General features: G+C 37.0%; 1 protein-coding gene across 7 annotated transcripts in view; it reads right to left on the bottom strand.

Moving 5' to 3' along the window:
- IMMP1L (inner mitochondrial membrane peptidase subunit 1) overlaps positions 1–20,428 on the bottom strand; it is a 104,319-nt gene that overhangs the window by 25,464 nt on the left and 58,427 nt on the right. For 5 of the 7 annotated variants that reach the window (XM_004446887.3, XM_058305603.2, XM_071218131.1 and 2 more), the window contains 3 exons: positions 9,297–9,430; positions 7,624–7,712; positions 3,977–4,103 (listed from right to left, as the gene is read on the bottom strand). In XM_004446887.3, the coding sequence (XP_004446944.1) occupies positions 3,977–4,103; positions 7,624–7,712; positions 9,297–9,430 (350 nt within the window). The remainder of the gene's footprint in view (positions 1–3,976; positions 4,104–7,623; positions 7,713–9,296; positions 9,431–20,428) is intronic. The other 2 variants (XM_058305607.1, XM_071218133.1) reach the window with 1 other exon arrangement.

Genomic DNA, 20,428 nt, shown 5'->3' with positions numbered 1-20,428 from the left:
TTCTTTTTTAAAAAATAGTAGTGACAAATGCATTTTTAAGTAAGTATAAATTTTTTTAAAAAGATGGGAGTAGAAATAATAATTAGGTAGGTAGAGGATATTTTGGGAGAGGAAATAGGGAAATGGTGAGGATTATAGATTCTGGAGCAAGGCTCCTCATGTTCAAATCCTAACTCTATCTCTCATAGTGATGTGGGCTATGGGTGGGAGGTTCTTTGTCTCTTCGGAGATAACCTAAACTATCTGTGACTTGTGGGTGTGGGATGATAAAAGGTTGCAGTCCTGCCCTTGGTGAGCAGGAAACAGTTTAACAATGCAAGGTTTCTAAACTTTTTAAGTATTCAGGGGAAATGCAAACCAAATATGCTAAAAGCTTATGGAATGCCTGAGGACCATGCTAAAAGCTTACCTAAGATGTGGAAATATATGCTAATTCAAGCCTATTGAGAACTGAAACAAAAGGACCATTTGGCCTTTCCTCTCTGTATAAAAGGGACTAAAAAATCTTGTTAGGGGCTCGGGATTGAAACAGAAAGTTCCTGAGTCCAACGGCCGTCAATAAACCATTTTCCTTCTCAAAATCATTCCTGAGTCCTGGCCTCTCTATATTCAAATAATTGAACCTCTCAAATTCTACAACAATAGCTGTTTGAAATTGGGCAATTTAATTAACTCCCTGGTGTTCAATTAGCTCACCAATAAAATACTATTACTGCTTATCTCACTGGGTTACTGTTGTGAAGATTAAAAGTTAACCCTTTTAAAGAGTTTCAACAGTGTCTGGTACAGAGTAAGTACATAATAAATGTTGGCCATTATTATTAACATTATAGATGGTAGATATATAAACATGATAAAGCCAAAGTGAATGGAACATACCTGGAACAAAATCACAGTGCCCTCTAATTTGTTCATTCATCAAACATTTAAAAATCCAGGAAGTGCCCTATCCATTGGACACCTAATGGATAGGGCATCCGCCTATCACATGGGAGGTCCTCGGTTCAAACTCCAGGCCTCCTTGACCCGTGTGAAGCTGGCCCATGCGCAGTGCTGATGCACGCAAGAAGTGCCCTGCCATGCAGGGGTGTCCCCCACATAGGGGAACCCCACACGCAAGGAGTGCGCCTCGTAAGGAGAGCCGCCCAGCGCGAAACAAAGTGCAGCCTACCTAAGAATGGCGCCACTCACATGGAGAGCTGACACAACAAGATGACGCAAAAAAAAAATAGAAATACAGATTCCCGGTGCCACTGATAAGGATAGAAGCGGTCACAGAAGAACACACAGCAAATGGACACAGAGAGCAGACAACTGGGGGGGGGAAGGGGAGAGAAATAAGTAAAAAAATTAAAAATCCAATGAATGTTTATTCTAATAAATCCTATTTAAGGAAAGTAACCTTAGAATCAATGATTGATAACTACTCAAATTATACAGATAAATAACTTTCCATGAACATAAATACTCGGAAATAGAAAGGACCCAATTAAAAAGTCACTAATTTTTCAAGAAAATGATATCACTGAGTATGTCACAGATGCCAAATCAGTTTTTTTTACTTATTCAAAGTTCTTGGTTTTAGAGTTCTTTGGTTTTCTTCTTGTATAATTTCAACAGAGACTTTAAGCCCTTTTATCCTGATAGTTCTCCTCTAATATGTCTCAAAAATAAAATAACAACAACTATGTGGTATTTAAGTACACAAAAAGTAGATGCAATTGTTTATTCTGTTGTTCTGTGAGGTCACCCCTCGGGCTGAAGTGTGGTTTGCTGGCCTGGCAGGGGAGCGGCCGCGGTAGGCCTAATTCCTAGCCGCTGCCCCCATAATAGGGTGGCTGGTCGGTCTCACCGCCACCCCTGAAGGGAGCTCGGCATGGGCACAGAGTGCCCTCGGGTCTCCCCTTCTAGGCAGCCATGCTTCCGCGGCCGCCCCTCCTCCCGGATAGCGCCACACGATGCCTTATGAGGCAACACCCTTCTTCTTCTTTCTCCCTGTGCAGGCGCAGGGCGGAAAATTCCAGTCTGCCCTTCCCCCCCCCCCCACAGCAGCAACAGCCAGGCACAAGGCGGGAAACTCAAGTCTGCCCTCTACCCCAGCAACAGCAGCCACCAATCCCTAAACCCTGCCACTTCCCCCGGCAACAGCAACAGCCAATCCCTAATCACCAACCCTCCCCCTTCCAGTACCTCCCACCGACCTTTCTCCCCAGTAACTGCTTGCGGCAACCAATCAGAACATGGCATAAGCTTCGACTAACCAGCCTTCCCCAGCCCCTATAAAACGGTAGCCACTTCCTCAATAAAGTTGGACCTGCGTGTTTACCTCGTCTCCGCGGTAGTTCTTCTGCCGTGCGCCCTCCAGTCCTGAGAGCCCCCGACAAGGGCCTGGCCTCCCTTGTCCCCAGTTCGTCGCCTGCTTCTCCGGGCGACCCCTTCGTCGCCGGCTTCGCCGGGCGACCCCGTCAGCCGAACCGCGAAACCCCTGTGAGACCGACCCCTCGTCTGCTGCCGGACCGACCCCTCGTCCCAAGCTGGACCGACCCCTCGTCTGCAGCCAGACCCCACTGCCACCGACAGAGCAAGCCGCCGCAGTTCTGTCTGTTGCAAAAACTATTTCAGGTTTCAAGCACCTGTTTGTGGTTAAATAACTTAGAAGTGACTCAGTTGTCTCATGAAATCAAACAGTCAAATGAAAATGAAACTATATGGCAAATCTGACATTTTTAGAAAAATAAAAGGATATACTGTCCATGAAGAAGGCCACAGGAATAAAATTAAGTGATATCACCATCAGCTAACAGTTACTATGTGTTTAGCATTGTAGTTGTAAATATCAAAAGCCTTTGCATAACTGAACTACAATCTATTAAAGGTGATTAATAAATAACATTGATCATTTAACAGGCTATCAATCAGTCTTACCTATAGGGCAATCAGAGGCTACTATAACTCAAAATAAATTTACAATGATGAAAATAACTTAATTCTTTAACGATTTGCTTACTTTGGGAATGAAGATAGAGGTAAAGTTCATTAATATATATATAACAGGTATACCAATAATTTGATAGTGGTAAAAAATTTAACATGTAGTAGAAATTAAGGTATAATTATTAAAGTAAGAATCCTATATGATGGATAAAAACGGCCTCCCTCCATAAGCTCTGTCATAACAGCCATGTGATTAGTGAAAGGAGCTAACACATTACTACTTTTCACTTTTCCATTCTATGCACTTGCTCTCTGCTGCCTGGATAGGCAAGCTGACTAGACCAAAGGTATATACAATTTCTATTTTCAACTTATAAAATTGGATTGTTAAAAACTAAACTACACATTTTGATTTCACCAATTTTACCACTAACTAGTTTCTACTAATTAGTCAGTAAAGACTTTCTAAGCCAAGATCCTAGATTGTATTTGTCATGTTGTCTTTGTCTCCTCCAATATGTGAAAGTTCCTCAGTCTCCTCAAAGTGTTCCTTTTGACATTTTTTAGAATCCTGGTCAGTTATGATATATAATGTCCCTTCATTTGAGTTTGCTTGATATTTTCCTATGTTTACACAGTGGTTATACCTTTTTTTCCTGCACAAATACCACAAAATTGATGGACTTTTCCCAGTACTCATATCAGGGACTACATTATGGTGATGAATTCTTATTTAAGGCAGTATCTGTCTGTTTTATCCCCTGCAAAATTACTATTTTTCCTTTTGTAATAAATATCTTGGGAGAAATACTTTGAGCCTATGCAGATACAATATTTCTCATAAACTTTCGTCCAATAATTTTAGCATTCACTATGGAATTAATGGCTATTCTTCTCTTGCTATAAACATAAAGTACTACTGAATGCAGAATTTTTTCTTATATTCAAAATATGAATAAAAGTTATCTTGTTTGGTCAATGTGTTCAGTTAGTGTTAGTCAACTATGATACCAATACATAACATAATTGAAATGTTACTTACATAACTATGGCTTTTAAAGAAATCTGATGGACTATTGGTGAGGATTTTGTCTCCTTCCAAACCAATTACTCTTTTACAAATATTTGACTTTGGATCACTCGGGCTTTTTGCAATCACAATGTCACCTCTGAGGAGGAAAAAGTCAAAGAAATGCCAGTATTATTTATTATGCACAGACACATGTGTGGAACTGCTTTAATACTTCTACAAAGCAATTTAAGCAAAACCATACCCTTTATTCACTTTTATACTGACCTGTCATCCCAACCCCCTACATTTACTAGTTTTAAGGACCATTTGTGATCGACTTTCATAGGTCAGAATCTAACAATGAAAAGGATGAAAAAGCCAAAATCTGCTATGGAAAAGACTTTCTTCTCCCAAAGCTACAAAAAATCAACTTTGATATAGCACATTAGTCTTTGCAAACTGAATGCAAATAGTATACATAAAAAAAGACAAGGGAAGTGGATGTGGCTCAAGCAGGTGGGCGCCTGCCTACCATGTAGGAGATCCCAGATTCAATTCTTGGTACCTCCTAAAGAAGATGAACAAGACAGCGAGCTGATGTAATGGGCTGTTTGGCAAGTTGACACAACAAGATAACACAACAAAGAGACACAACAAGCAGGGAGAGGAGGTGGCTCAAGCTACTGAGTTCCTCCCTCCCACAAGGGAGGTCTTGGGTTCAGTTCCCAGTGCCTCCTAAAAAAAAGAAGATTAGGACGCAATAAACAGACACAGAGAGCAGACAGTAAGTAAAAAATGATGGGAGAAGGGAGAAATAAATAAATCTAAAAAAAAAAAAGGCAATACTGAACTGTTCATTCAAGAACTATTTAGCCAACAAGTTCACATACTTGTTAGGGATACTCCAGGATTATGAGAATAAAATTGGGAAGCGGACTTGGTCCAGTGGTTACAGCATCCGTCTACCATATGGGAGGTCCGCGGTTCAAACCCCAGGCCTCCTTGACCCGTGTGGAGCTGGCCCACTTGCAGTGCTGATGCACGCAAGGAGTGCTGTGCCACGAAGGGGAGCCCCAGATGCAAGGAGTGCACCCCGTAAGGAGAGCCGCCCAGTGTGAAAGAAAGTGCATCCTGCCCAGGAATGGTGCCACATACATGGAGAGCTGACACAACAAGATGACACAACAAAAAGAAACACAGATTCCTGTGCCACTGACAACAACAGAAGCAGGGAAACGGACTTTGGCCCAGTGGTTAGGGCGTCCGTCTACCATATGGGAGGTCCGTGGTTCAAACCCCGGGCCTCCTTGACCTGTGTGGAGCTGGCCATGCGCAGCGCTTATGCGCGCAAAGAGTGCCGTGCCACGCAAGGGTGTCCCCCACGTGGGGGAGCCCCAAGCGCAAGGAGTGCGCCCGTGAGGAGAGCCGCCCAGCGTGAAAAGAAAGAGCAGCCTGCCCAGGAATGGCGCCGCCCACACTTCCCGTGCCCCTGACGACAACAAAAGCGGACAAAGAAACGACGCAGCAAACAGACACCAAGAACAGACAACCAGGGGAGGGGGGGAAATTAAATAAATAAATAAATCTTTAAAAAAAAAAAAACAAACAAACAACAGAAGCAGACAAAGAAGAACATGCAGCAAATAGACACAGAGAACAGACAACCCGGGAGGGGGAGGAGAGAAATAAATCTTTAAAAAAAAAAGAGAGAGAGGAAAAAATCATATAATTAGACTAAGGAAAAAGTTCGAAGGTTTACTGAGGTGATGACTACATAATTCTGTGATGAAAGTGAGAGCCACTGAGAGTATACTTTGGATAGAATGTATAAGATGTGGGACTGTATAACAGTGAACCATGTAGTAGAAGATGGACTGTGGTTAACAATACAAATATGAGTGTGTTCTCATGCATTATAAGAAATGTACAAAACTAACACATACTTTAATAATGGGGGTGTATGGAAAAAATATACCAAGTGTACCCTATGAATCATAGTTAGTGGTAACAGTCTGACCATGTTCTTTCATAATTTGTAACAAATGTTCCACAACAATGTTAAGGTGCTAGTGGAGGAGTGATGTATGAGAATTCTTCCCATTATGCATGATTGTTTTGTAAGCTCACAATTTCTGCAATAAAAAAAAGTTTTTAAAAATGTTGTTAACAATGCATTCATATATCTATTCAAATATCCTTAAAAGAAAGCTTAATTTCAGTGATTTGCACTGTTCGGTAAATTCTTTTTGTGGACCTCTCACCATTGTTCTGGGCTCCATGAAGAGAGAAAAGAACAAGACAAGACAAGTCTGTAACCTCAGAGCTTACTCACTGTACAGAGATCTTAAAAATTAGCCCCAAATAAAGAATACTTAATATGAAATAAAAAATCATATCATTAACAGAATGTAAAAGTTCGCCTCCGTACTACAGTGAGTGTAGGTCTCCAGTTAATCCAAATACTGTATTAGGTTATTTGATATGAGTTAAAAAGAAAGGTGAGCTAGACTACAGCTGCTTCATAAGTTTTATTTTCTAACCCCCATAACTATCAATTAGGTATCCTGAAGTTGTTATGGGTAAAAAGATCTGAAGAATTATATAAGGACCTTTACTAGACCATATAGCTTGACAAAGAATATTTCTACCTAAATAATTTAAAAGATCAATTAACGTTGAAAAAAAAGTTTTGTACTGTTATTGACTATTTTTGAATAACATGAAAGAGACTATATCATGAAAGAGGAGTGCCTAATCTATTAATGCCATAAGCCAAATTATCACCTTGCAGAAGCCAAACTTATAGTTTACTGAGATGAAAGCTAGCATAAATTATTTTTTCAAAATTATAAACACAAAAGTATAAAAGAAAAAAATTAATCAAAAAGCGAAAATATATATATATATAAAAAGAAAAAAGCATAAAGTGAAAAAATTATAAACAAAGTAATGGAACTAAAATTTTAATGTGAAGGAAAAAAAAGAAGAAATAAAATTTTAGGGAAACTGAGAGATGCCCTTTAGAAAATAATTAAATTACTAATATTTGACATCCATTCAGAAGGAATTTACTCATTGAGTTAATCAGAATAAACAGTATCACAAAGATTGGCATCAATATTGGAATAGGATTTAAAAGGTCTAGTGGCAAATAATATTTGCCAAGGAGTTTTTTAATTTAGTGTAATTAATCAGGAGAATCATAATGGATAGGATTCCTGTATTCCAGCTTTGCATAGTGTCAAAGTCTAAGTCATCAAATTGTCATCATAGGCTATATACAGCAAAATAAGTCAGTCAGTCACCAGTAGACATCAGAATTTTTTAAAAAAAACAACACCGATTTCCAATTTGGGTAATATAATGTGGTCCCTAAGTCCCTAGTTCTTGACAGAAAACATTCTAGGACCCAGTAAAAAAATACAAATAGCTAATATGTAAGTTATAAAAGGACAATGATGTGAGGGATACAATAACCCAAGAGATTGCATGTATTTAAAGAAAATATTAAAATTTCTCAAAATGAAAAAAGATATTTGACTAAAAATTGATCTAGTTGGTCATTAATTTGATTATTTATAAAGGAAGTTCCAAAGATAAAATTTAGAAAGGGCAAAAAAGATACAATGTGTATGTGTATTTTTACCATAAACTTAAAATATCCATGAAAAGTTTACCTTTGGATACCATAAAAATGTCGACTAAGATTTTCTGCAAAGACAATATCTGAATTTTGAATTGTAGGCTCCATTGATGGTCCAGAACACTGTAAATAGAGGCAATTTTGTAATTTCAGTCCAGAATCTTTCATAATTTAAGAAAATCATGTGAAAAGGCTTTTAAAGGAAAGAAAATTAAGCAAATGTTTTTCAAAGTTTGAAGAACAATACAGTAAGGCAGTATCTTTGGGAACAATTCATAAGCTGGCAACTACAGAGTGGCCACCAAGCCTAGAAACATAGGCAGATATATTATAAATGATTTACTGATATTCCATTACAATACATGAACAATATAACATTACCAATGCTTCCTAATTTTGGGTACCCCATAGAATGTAAGATCCATGAGGGTGGGGATTTGTTTATGTTCCCAGTTGGATAACTAAGACCAAGACCAGTACTTGCCACAAAGTTAATACACAAAAAATAATTGTTGAATGAATGATTTATTTTCTTATTACTATAAAATATCATCCATTGCCCTTAATAATAATTTATTTAGTGGTTTATCATGAAATCTCAATGGGTTGATGACCTCCTAAGAGAATATCTTTTACTTATTTGATGGACTATAACTTATAATTTCTACTGAAAAACACTAGTGAAATGAGACGCATGCTTAAAGATTTCCATATTTGGATGTCTTAAAACAATAATCTTCATATATATCTCAAAACTGGAAAAAAATGATCATTGCCACTTCAAAATCTAAATACAAGAGCCTCTATTTACTCTACTTATGCGTAAATAAAACTTTTCACTCCAAAGCTCCTACTCAGGAAGAAATAAAGAACACATTGAAAGTTTATGTTTGCTATCCTGGTAACCTACTATAAGTACCAATGTAACTTTTAAGAGCAAAGGAGGGGAGTCTCAGTTAAATATGTTTATTTGTATTATTCTAGCTCAACTTGAGGTTGTATTATTCTGCAGTGAATCTACTGGGTAAACCTAATTTTAAAAAAAACATAACTTCACTGGCCATTCAATCAATTTATTTTTCACTTACACAAAGTTTAGAACACTCACAGTTGAAAGATTCATAATGCAATATTAAGAAAAAGCATTGGGGGGGAGCAGCAACTTTAATATTTTAGCATTGACATCACACAGAATAATCACTTGTTTTCACGACAGTCAAACACAGTAGTTAAGAGTAGGAGTTTGGAAAATTGGATAAATCTGTGTTGAAATTCCAAATGTATTTATAAACGGTGGGAACTGGAACAAATTACTTAGGCTTTCTAAACCTCAGTAGCCTCCTTTGCAAAATTGGTATTTAATAAAATTCTCATGGAACTGTAAAAAGTTAAATGAATTAATAAATACAAAACACCAAATATATCCTGGAACACAGTAAGTCACATTCAATAAATGGTAGCAATTGTTGTGGTCCTGTTAGAAACAGAATACAGGAGCCTATTTAAAGTAAAGCTGCTTTTTTTTATACAGCACCAATTCAAACACACTTTTCTTATGCTCCAAAATTTAGAAAGATTTTATTTTAATTTTCACACTTTATTCACTAAAGTTATTCATTACAGCTATTCAACTAAAAATTAAAATGCGTTTCCCTCCAATTTAAAAAGTATATATTTAAAATGATTATTCTTGGGTGTAAAACTTACCATGACAACACCACCAACGTATTCAAAAGCACAATGAGCTATACAACCATACTGAATAGTATAGCCAACAAGTCGAAAGGTTTTTCCCAGAACACCACGAAGCATAGTTCTATGTAGACTCTGCCACCATCGGCCTGATGGTAAATTTCAAAAAGTTTCACGATCAATACTATTTAAAAACACTTATGAAATAGCTCTATTGTAAAATACTTTACAATCACCCAGAATGTACTAAATGTACAGATTGGTACAGAAAAGCGAGAGCTTATTTTCATTTCTGTGAATATTTTAAATGGAAAATTATATTTAATATTTTGACCTACTGAACAGAGATTATACTTTAAATAACACTGAGTTTATATGTGAATTAGATATACAGTACACTCTGAATTAATCTGTCCCCTTTCATGCCTTGGTTATTTCTTGATATTAAGGCAGACACTTAATTTATTAACTCATTCAAAGTAGCAATAATACTTTTTCACAAGGTTGGCAGATATATACTACAACAGTTCTTGTCATGTAATGTAATATGATATAATGAAGAAAGCACTAGAAGAGGTACATGAAGATTCAAGTTTTAAATTGGTTCTTTTATTAACTTGTTCGATAATCAATGAATTGTTTAACCTCTGTGGGCCTCAATAAAATGGAAATAATATTTATCTCAGAGTGGTTCGGAGAATCATTAAATCTGAGAATATGTCAAAGTGCTTTGCAAATTATAAAGTTATTTTCATTTGTCAGCTGTTAACTATTGTCAGCTGTTAACTATTGATGTAACAATAAATGCATCAATATTTTGAAATACCATAAAGAACCATGCAAAAGATATTTTACAACATCAATTTAAAATATTACTGTTATTCATTGAAAATATTTTTAGTGTCTGTCCTTTCCTTTCTATTTATCTATAACAACCATGTTTCAAACATCTCTCAACTAATGACTTAAGTCCGAGGTCTAGGATACTATTCTCAGATTAAATTTACTAAAACACACAAATGATAATAGTAATAATAATACATAACATTTGCTCCATACTTACTATGTGAGGTTTAATATATAATACTACCGTGAGGTAGATATTATCATTATCATTTTACAGATAAGAAAAAGAAGGCTTAGAGTAGTAAAGTAACTTGCTCAACATCATAAAGTTGGTAAATGATGTAACAAAAACCTTAATCATTATGTTGTTAACCACAATGACTACCATATCACCCTTCCTCTCCCTTAACCCCTATGGTTCTCTATTATATCAAGCCTCGATTACTGAGATTCATTTTCTAAGTAACTGACATTTGGCTTCCATCCAATCCTCAGTTTCCAACTTGATCTTCCTTTATCTCCTACATGAACTACTCAAATCATACTGGTCTATCTTTCAAGTAAACTTTGCTCAATGGAAATACTAGGTCCCCACCCATGCTATTTGCAACTCTTCATAATATATTCCTATTAGGCACGTTTTCCCTTCTCCTCCAGTTTCCCATAGCTCATACTGTTCATTTTCATCTGGTTAAAAAATTGGTTCTAGAATCAGTCTGCCTAAGTTTGTATCCTGGTTCCATCACATTTTAACTATGTGAAATTGAGGAGGTTATTGTGCCTAAGTCTCAGTTTCCTCACCTGTAAAATCGATGGCTTTAATATCAGTTGCTTTCAGGGTTATTGTGAGGCTTACACAAGATAAGACATATGGTATGTGAGGCAGAGAACTTCAGCAAATGTTAGTTATTATATCAGACACATGACAACTAGCATATACTAAATAACCTTAGCACAGGTGCATTTTTGGGTGTCTGTTTCTCACTAACTTGCCTTTCCATACAATAATTTCAAACGCAGAGCACTGGACTATCTATTTTACTACTTAGTATTCATTCACCTATTAGACATCTACTATGTCTTCTCCTCTGGCAAGTCTTTCCTGACCACCATCCTAAGCACCATACTTATGCACTGGGTCACTCACCTTCCTTAAACAAATTGATTACAATACTCTCCACACTGTGTTGGTTTATATCTGTGTCCCTTAATATGCAGTATATTTATTTACATGCCTGTGGTTAGTGACTATGTTTTATTCATCTGTAAATCCACAGGGCCTAGCAAAGAAAGTAGTAAATAGAAGGCTTGTCGTACTAAACCAATGAGTAAATATTGAATTTCAAATCTCTGATACCTTCCAGGTCTTTGGTATTATAGGATGGTTATAATGTTTAAAATGATAATCCTAAGGCCATTGAAATTTTCAGACATTGAAAAGACATGTTAATGATAATCATCAAGAAGAAAATAATTATCAGCAACATATTAAAACTATTAAATCTTTTAGGCAATGTGAAAAATAAATTCCTCAACCATAGGAATCTGGTTTATAGCTATAACTGACAGAATTTAAAACCTAGTAATTTTTATGTATCAAGTAAATGAATGTGCTATTGAAAAATAAATTTAAAAAAATAAATAAAGATGGCGGCAGAGTAAGGAGTTCCTAGAGTCAGTTCCTGCTACAGGACAATTAGTAAACACCTAGAGCTATCTGGAGGTAGCTAAAGCACCTGTTTGGGGACTCCAGGAGGCCAGGAGAGCATCCTGCAACATCCTTGAAGAAATGGAAGGAGGAGACTGCCCATCTGCAGAGAAGATTTGTAAGTAAAGCGCTCCATGCCAGGGAGGAAGCTGGTGCCCATCCTCACCTGGAGGCACAAGCTGCCTCAGGAGCTGTTCTGTGGCTGGAATTGAAAGCTCCACTTGCCAAAAATGGCAGATGAAGAAATGGTTGGGCACAACTTCAGCCACTGATGAGTAAATTCAGTAAGCTAAAGTATAATCCTAAGAACAGCTAAAGTTTGAGCCAGTTGAAGTTAGAAAGAGGCTGGTAGCTGCCATTTTAACTCCATGCCTGGCAAGAGGGGAAGTGGGGCAGACTGAAAACCACAGTGCTGGTAGGGACCAGCTTCTTTCCATCCAGATCAGAATGCAGCTCTAGCCTAGACCCCAGCCCCACCTCCAGCAGGGAGGAAGCTGGAGGGACTTATGCCAGCTTCTCCATGAAATTACCAGTCAAGCTGTGGAGGTCAGTAATTATCCTACTTTGGCAGTGCAAGCCGCCCCAGGAGCTGTTCTGTGGATGGAATTTGAAGCTCCATTTCCCAAAAACAGGGGAGGAAGAGACAGCTGGCCACCGATTTCAGCTACAGATTAGTAAATTCGGCTAGCTAAAGTATAACCCTAAAAACAACTCAAGTTTGAACCTGTCCCAGCTGGAGAGCAGCTGGTAGCCACCATTTTGACTCCATCCCCAGGATGAGGGGAAGCTGGGCTGACTGAAAATCACAGTGACAGGAGAGACGGTTTCTTTCACCCAGATCTACCTGCAACCCTAGCCTAGGCTTCAGTCCCACCTCTGGCAGGGAGGAAGCTGGCAGGCTCTGCACCAGCCTCTCCAGGTAACTGCAGGTACACATGATTGGCACAGACTGAATAATCAGAAATCTACCTGGACAACTGTGGTCATCTTGGACCCACACTGCATAGATTGCTGCCCACACCTGTAGCTCCATCCCCACCCCAGGCAGGGGAGAAAAGGGCGTGAAGCTTCATCAGTCTCTCTGGGCAACGATAGTCTAGGCCTTCATGACTTGGATTATTCCACACAGCTGTGACTCTGCCCATACCCCTGGCAAAGAAGAAAGTTGGGAAAAGCTTCACTGGTCCCTGGGGCAATGAGGGCAGCTTGAGCCTTCACAGCTTATAGCACCAACTATATCCTTGGCTTCCACTGCACAACCAGCAAGGGAGAAAGGGCAGGAAGCCATAAACTAAGGAGAAAAACTGCACCCAGAATAAATACTCTAGTAAGCCAAATGCAAGACACCAACCAAAAATTACAATCCACACCAAGAAACAGGAAGATATGGCCCAGGTAAAGGAACAAGATAAGCCTCCAGATAACATAAAGGAGTCGAGACAATTAATAAATAGATGTTCAAACAAATCTCCTTAATTCAATGAGATAGCTAAAGAAATTAAGAATATTAAGATGACATTGGATGAGCACAAACAAAAATTTTAAAGCATACATAGAAAAATAGCAGATCTTATAGGAATGAAAGGCACAATAAATGAAATTTTAAAAAATCATTGGAATTATATAATGGCAGATTTGAGGAGGCAGAAGAAAGGATTGCTGAGCTTGAAGAAATGGCCTCTGAAAGTGAACATACAAAAGAACAGATGAAGAAAAGAATGGTAAAAACTGAATAAGGTCTCAGGGAACTAAATGACAGCAAAAGGCATGCAAACATACGTGTTATGGGTGTTCCAGAGGAAGAGAAGAGAACAGGGGCAGAAGGAATATTTGAAGAAATAATGGTGGAAAATTTCACAACCTTATTAAGGACATAGTTATCCATGTCCAAGAAGCACAATGTACTTCCATCCAAAAAAATCCAAATAGACCAACTCCAAGACACATACTCATCAGAATGTCAAATGCCAAAGACAAAGAGTGAATTCTGAGAACAAGAGAAAAGCAATGCATAACATATAAGGGATGCCCAATAAGATTAAGTGCTAATTTCTCACCAGAAACCATGGAGGCAAGAAGACAGTGGTATGATATACTTAGGATACTACAAGAAAAAAATTCCAACCAAGAATCTTATATCTGGCAAGATTCTCTTTCAAAAATGAGGGAAAATTTAGAATAGTTACAGATAAACAGAAACTGAGAGAATTTCTAACCAAGAGACTGTATTTTCAAGAAATACTAAGAGTATACCAGAGCCTAAAATAAAAAGACAGGAGAGAGGCCTGGAAGAGTCTAGAAATGAAGATCATATCAATAAAAGTAACAAAGTATCAAAAAAATGGTGAAAATAAAATGACATAAAATTCAAATAGTCAAGAATAAACTTAACCAATGATATAAAGCACTTGTATTCAGAAAACTGTAACTCAATGTTCAAAGAAATTTAAAAAGGCCTAAATAATTGGAAGAAAATTCCATTATCATGGACTGGAAGACTAAATATCATTAAGATGTCAATCCTACTCAAATTGATACAGAGATTCAATGCAATCATGATAAAAATTCCACCAGCATTTTTAAAAAATTAAAACATGATTACCAAATTTATTTGGAAGGGTAAGGGGCCCTGAAAAGCCAGAAACATTTAAAAAGAAAAAGCAAACTCTCAACTCCAGACTTTAAATCATATTACCTCGCTATAGTGGTAAAAACAATATGGTACTGGCATAAAGACAGACACATAGACCAACGGAACCAAATTGACGGTTAAAAAACAGACCCTAACATGTATGGTCAAGTGATTTTTGACTAACTGTCAAACCCACAGCTCAGGCAGAACAGTCTATTCAACAAATGGTGCTGAAAGAACTGGATATCCATACCCAAAAGAAGGAAAGAGGACCCTTATCTCACACCTTATCCAAAAATTAACTCAACATGGATAAAAAAAAACCTAAAAATAAAAGAACCACATAACTTCTAGAAGAAATTGTAGGAAAATATCTTCAAGACCTGGTGGTAGGTGATGGATTCTTAAAGGAGAAAAGAGGAGGACTCAGATGGACAACTGATGTTTAATGTATGTAGAAGTTTTAATTAGCTTTACTGTAAAAGTGTGGAAATGTATAGAGTGAATAGTAACACATAGTGAGTAACAGTTTATAAAAAGATATGTGGCTGAAAATAGTATTCGAGGTATGTATATGCCAATTAACAGAATGCTAGAGAATAATCTAGGAACTGAATAGCACAGTAAACTAAGAGGTGGATGAGAATTGTGGCTAATGATACAGATGCAAGAGTGTCCTTTGTAAATCACTATTGCAGGGTGGTGGGAACTGGAAAAGCATGGGAAAAATACAATTAGAGTGTTTATAGACTGCGGTTAGCAGAAATAGTATAATATTCTTGCTTCGATGCCAAAGATGTACTGTGTTGATAATGGGCAGTATGGAAAATGTGTGTCAAATGTACACTATGGCTGTGGTAACCATCAGATATTATTTGTAACAAATATTCCACCATAGTGTGGTGTGTTAATAGAGGGGTGTTATGTGGGAATTCTGCACATGTGCATGATTGTTTTAAAACTTCTGTCATAAAAATATATTTAAAAAATAATAATAGGATGGGTTGGGTGAAAAATACACCAAATGTAAGATAAGGACTATAACTAGTAGTAAGATTTTGACAATATTCTTTCAAAATTTATAACAAACATCTCATGACAATGCAAGGTGTTGGTGGAGGGTTGATGTATGGGACCCCTGTATGATGTTATATATACATGTTTGCTTTGTAATTTCACAACTTTTACTATACATTTATTGTTCATGTATGTTCATATATAAATGATATAAAGATAATAATAGGGTGGGTTGGGGGAAAATACTTCGGTTAGTCATAATATTTTAGCATGCTCTTTAATTATTAGTTAAAAGTGTTTAGTAACAATGCAAGGTATAGGTGGTAGGGTGAGGTACGAGAGTCCTGTATGATGTTATATATGTTTGTTTTGTAAGTTCACAACTATTACTATACTATTGTTTATGTATCTTATGTATGAGTAATATACTTCGAAAAATGTAAAAAATACATCGCTATTTGAGAGTGATGGAGGCACAACTTCGTGAACCACTGAACTGTATATTTGAAAAGGGATAAAATGGGAAATTTTAGGTTGTATGTAAGTTATTTTAACTACACACAAAAAATGCAGGACTGTTCAAAACAGAAAGTGAACCCTAACGTAAACAGTGGGCTAAAGTTAACAGCATAATTACAATAATATTGTTTCATCAATTTTAAGCAAAATGCTACACCAATATAAAATTTTAATAATAGGGAAGACTATGTTTATGTGTGAGAGGGCAGTATATGGAAACGCTATATTTATATTGATATGGGCTGTATGTATTCAAGTTTACTTAGTTTTCGGAAAGCCTCCAAGCCCCAAGAAACTTAAACTTTTCACGCCAAATGTTTCTTAACCCCATCCCTCCCATGCTCTCTGTATAAAAGCAACCTAAAAGACCGGCTCTGAGCTCGGTTTTTGGACTCAAGTCTATAAGGCCCAGGTAGCTGTAATAAACTCCCTTCCAGGTCTCGAGTCCTGGCTTTCAATACCACGATCAAAGAATCCTCCTTAATGCCATAACATTTCTGAGGGCTTGTCCTGGATCGCTAAGAAAATCAGAGACGGTAACATTTAATTGCCCCTCTTGGATCCCCTGCAGAGGAGATAAAATAAAAATATAACACCATGAGTTAGCATTTGATTTACCTCTGCTAAGGTAGTAAAGGTCTGATAGTAGTGGGAGAAGTTTCGTGGGTTAGAGTTTCAGTCCCTCGCTCCCTTTAAAGGGAAGCCTGCTGCCTTTCTGTGCCTTTATTTTGGCTGTTCTCTCTCTCTCTCTTTCTGCTGCCATGGGAAATGAGGCATCGGTACCCCAGTGCTCCCCACTAGGATGCATCCTGAAAACCTGTTCTAAATTTTGGGAATCTGGGTTACAGAAAAATAAATTAATTTTTATAACGAAGCTTAGTCTAGATATAGATTATATGACAGAAAATTTGGCCAGAAATGGGTCTTTGAATTTTAATACTATATTGCAATTAAACTTATTTTGTAAACAGGAAAAAAAAAATAGGCAAAAGGTCCCATATGTTCAAATCTTCTTTGAGTTGTAGAAAGATAAGGAACGAAAAAGTTGTGAGTTAATGCTGTGTGAATCCCCTTTAAGCCTAGTCCAAGACCTTAAAAGAAATAAAAATAAAAAATGTGAAATGATGGGAAAGCTTAGAAACAACCATACCAAAAGAGTAAGAATTATGAATCAAATTAGCAAACTTTATGTTGCTTTTGCTGTATTTTAACTCTTTAGTGTGTGTCTCTTTGTTCAGTGTATATTTTCATACCTCCAGATGGTAATATTAAATTATGTGGAGTGGTGAATTTTAGGCAGACTAGGACTTTGGGACACCAGATCAGTCGACTAAAAAGTGCTTCTTCATTCTTCCTAAAGTAATGCGTGCAGCCTCTAGCATACCAGCAAATTCCCCATAGGAGTCTCTTCTCAGAAATCAGGAAATTCTGCCTACTTCTAGTCCATGTAGCAACAGTATAGCCAAAAACAGCCTCTGTATAAAATTCTGAATTCCAATTAAACCAGTGTAAGAAAAGAGGACAGATAAATCTGAGGCCCAAAAACATCATGTTGTGTCTCCTTAAAGAAATGAGAAAATATACCGCAAACTTCTTGGCTTATAAACTCAGTTGTGCCTATAAAAGGTGTGGAGAGTCATCAAGATAGAGACTCATATGTCATCAATTAAGATTAAAAAGTTGCTAAAAATGTTAAAGGTATAAAATTCTCTCTTCTGTTTTAATCTGTGCTTAACTCTGTATTCAACTCTGATATCTGCATTTAATGTTGTCAGTTTGCTTATGTCTAGGAAATCAGATTTGGGGTTCTCCTGTTAGAAATTGGATAACGGTGAAAGGTAACCTAAAAATGAATCTTTAAATGTCAATACTGTCTTGCTAGTGGATTTAATGCTTAAATCACAAGCAGAATTTATTTAACTGCTGGAAAAGCAGAGAACTTCACAAAGTTGTTACTGATAAAATTCTTTTGACTTAGTTAATAAAAGTATCCAATTCACCTTAAGGTAACAACTTACTAGAAACTGTAACTGAATTCTAAACTGACCTTACTTTTGTTCATGGTCACATCAAGCCTAGCCTCACCCCTTGCCCTTGCTTATGGTTATTACAGAGTTAAGATTATTTATAGATGCCTTTATATTATAAAACAGCAGAAGGATAATAACTAAAATTATATTTGAGTAAATTTAGCCTAACAGCCTCTGCCCCTATGGCTCAGGGGAAAACAAACTTGAGACATCCCTGTCTCCTGTCCCACTGGTCCCTGGGGCTTTAATAGCCTCAGTGAATATACATATAATTAGTCTTGCTCATCCAAAGTCTGCTAAAGTCAAAGTAAAATATAAGGTTCTGAAGCAAAATAAAATTGTATAAAAGCATTGGGGATATTTTGGTTATAAGCCATTAATTAAGAAACAAAATTCTTGCACAAAACTGCATGGTCATAGTGCAAATTAAAAGAAAGCCTTCAACACTCTCAAGTGAGCCCTTGAGGAAGCACCAAGCCTTGAGCTCCCAGACCTCAGCAAACTGTTCTACCTCCCTTTATATGGAGCCACAAAGGGGGGAACTGCGAACCCCTAGTCTGGGGAAGCCCACAAAGGAAAGCCTTCAAGTCTTTCAAATGTTGTTTTACAGTTGAATTTGTTTTGTAAAAAAATGAGAGTTCTAAGTAACTTTAAATTGTATTTCTGTGTCAAACTATTCATGTCTGCCTATTTGCTCAGTATATATCTTCATCCATCAGGATGATAATATCAAATTGAGAAATAATTCGTAAAAAAGCACTATTCGAATTGTTCATATAGAAATCTAAATATAGCAACTATTGAGAAAGGGAAAAGGATTTTCCTGAGCTCTATGACCTACCCAGCTCCTAGGGCCCTCTCTTTGTAAGAGCTCTGAGGGAGAGAGGTTAGGTTTAACAGATTAAAACTCTTCTAAGCAGAAATAATTAAAAATCAGTTTGTCCTTTTAAGTTCATGTTTAATGAAATTAAGCTAAAAGGAAAATGCAGATCTGCCCTCTCTTAAATGCATAAAGTAAATTTCATTGGTTGCTAATTGTAATCTAAGGTAAATTAGCCAGTCTACGTGGGTGTGGTCAATTATAAAGAGCTTGTAAAAGCATCTTCTAAACTAAAGCATTTAAGTAGCTAGTTCTAAGAAGCCATTATTAACAAGAAACCTAAATTAATGTTAATGGCAAAAAGTAACTTCATAGCAATAAAACCTGTCTGAAAGCCACCTCAATGAGCATATTCAAGTGGTAGTAAAGAAAATTTACTTTGATTCCATTGAAGCTGTTTTCTTAAAAAAAAAAAAAAGTTCTTCCTCTACTGCTAAAATAAGAAGCAAAGTATTAAAAAGTTCATTTGATATATTATACATTGCATTAGAAGTGTTTAAAAGGTATATATAAAAATCAAGAGATAAATTTCAGCATTGTCAAACTCTCTTGTGCATTCATACTAGGCCTTCAATATACTGCAGGTTGCCTCTCCATTTGATTTACTGGCTAGGTTGGTCATTGACCCCTAAAACAATAAAAGTATCTACTACATCTGGTTGTGCTCCTGAAGACGATGGAGACTACACTGCAGTTTCAAACTCTTGCAGCAGTCAATAATGGCTCAACACAGTCAAATGGATATTGCCTCCAGACTGGTAATGTTTCATAGTGCCAAAAGGCGCTGTGCACCAGGCCAGTGGAATACTGAAAACTACTTTCCTAGCTTCTCTCTAGGGTCAATGGTGCTGCAGCTTCTGTGAAGAGCATACCAAGTGATGCAATGAATACCAAAGTACTGTGAGTAGAACTTAACACAATTGGCATTATAACCTGTTTCCATGGAGAGATAACATGTAAGGTACTGCAAACCCAAAACTTAAATCTATTAATTGCAGCTCAAAGAGAAATTTATGAATTGATTGAAAAGTACGTTAATTAATAATAAGTTCTGTACCTATATCCTATTCCCTCAATCGTCTAATAATTATGGTGATATTCCTATTAGATCATATGCAGACAGACACTGAACATGTTAAAAGTCCTGGTAAACTTCATCTTCTGAGTAGTTAATGAATGTGTCTATAAGATGAAGGGATGGCCTTCTTGCCTGAAAGCAGTGGGACCAACAGCCCTTTTAATTGAAAAAGCCACCAAATTAACTTGGAGACAACTTCTCACAATCTTCACCCCACACCAGGTGAAGGATATGCTTTAGGCTAGGAGTCACCAGTAGCTTACAGGTAGCCAGCTAATACCAGGCTCAATTACTACAGACCCCCGAGGTACAGAGAGGAGTGTGTCAGACTCTCAACTCAGCCACCCTACTACTTGTAGAGGACCCAAGGTAAAATCCTGAGGAGCCCCTTATCTACTTATGCCTTGAGACTTTTAACCAAAACTACTCAAGCAGGC

The sequence above is a fragment of the Dasypus novemcinctus genome, chromosome 10, assembly GCF_030445035.2.
Source record: "Dasypus novemcinctus isolate mDasNov1 chromosome 10, mDasNov1.1.hap2, whole genome shotgun sequence".
NCBI lineage: Eukaryota > Metazoa > Chordata > Mammalia > Cingulata > Dasypodidae > Dasypus > Dasypus novemcinctus.
The sequence above is the reverse complement of the archived record's forward strand: the minus strand, read 5'-3'. Positions and strand labels throughout refer to the sequence as shown.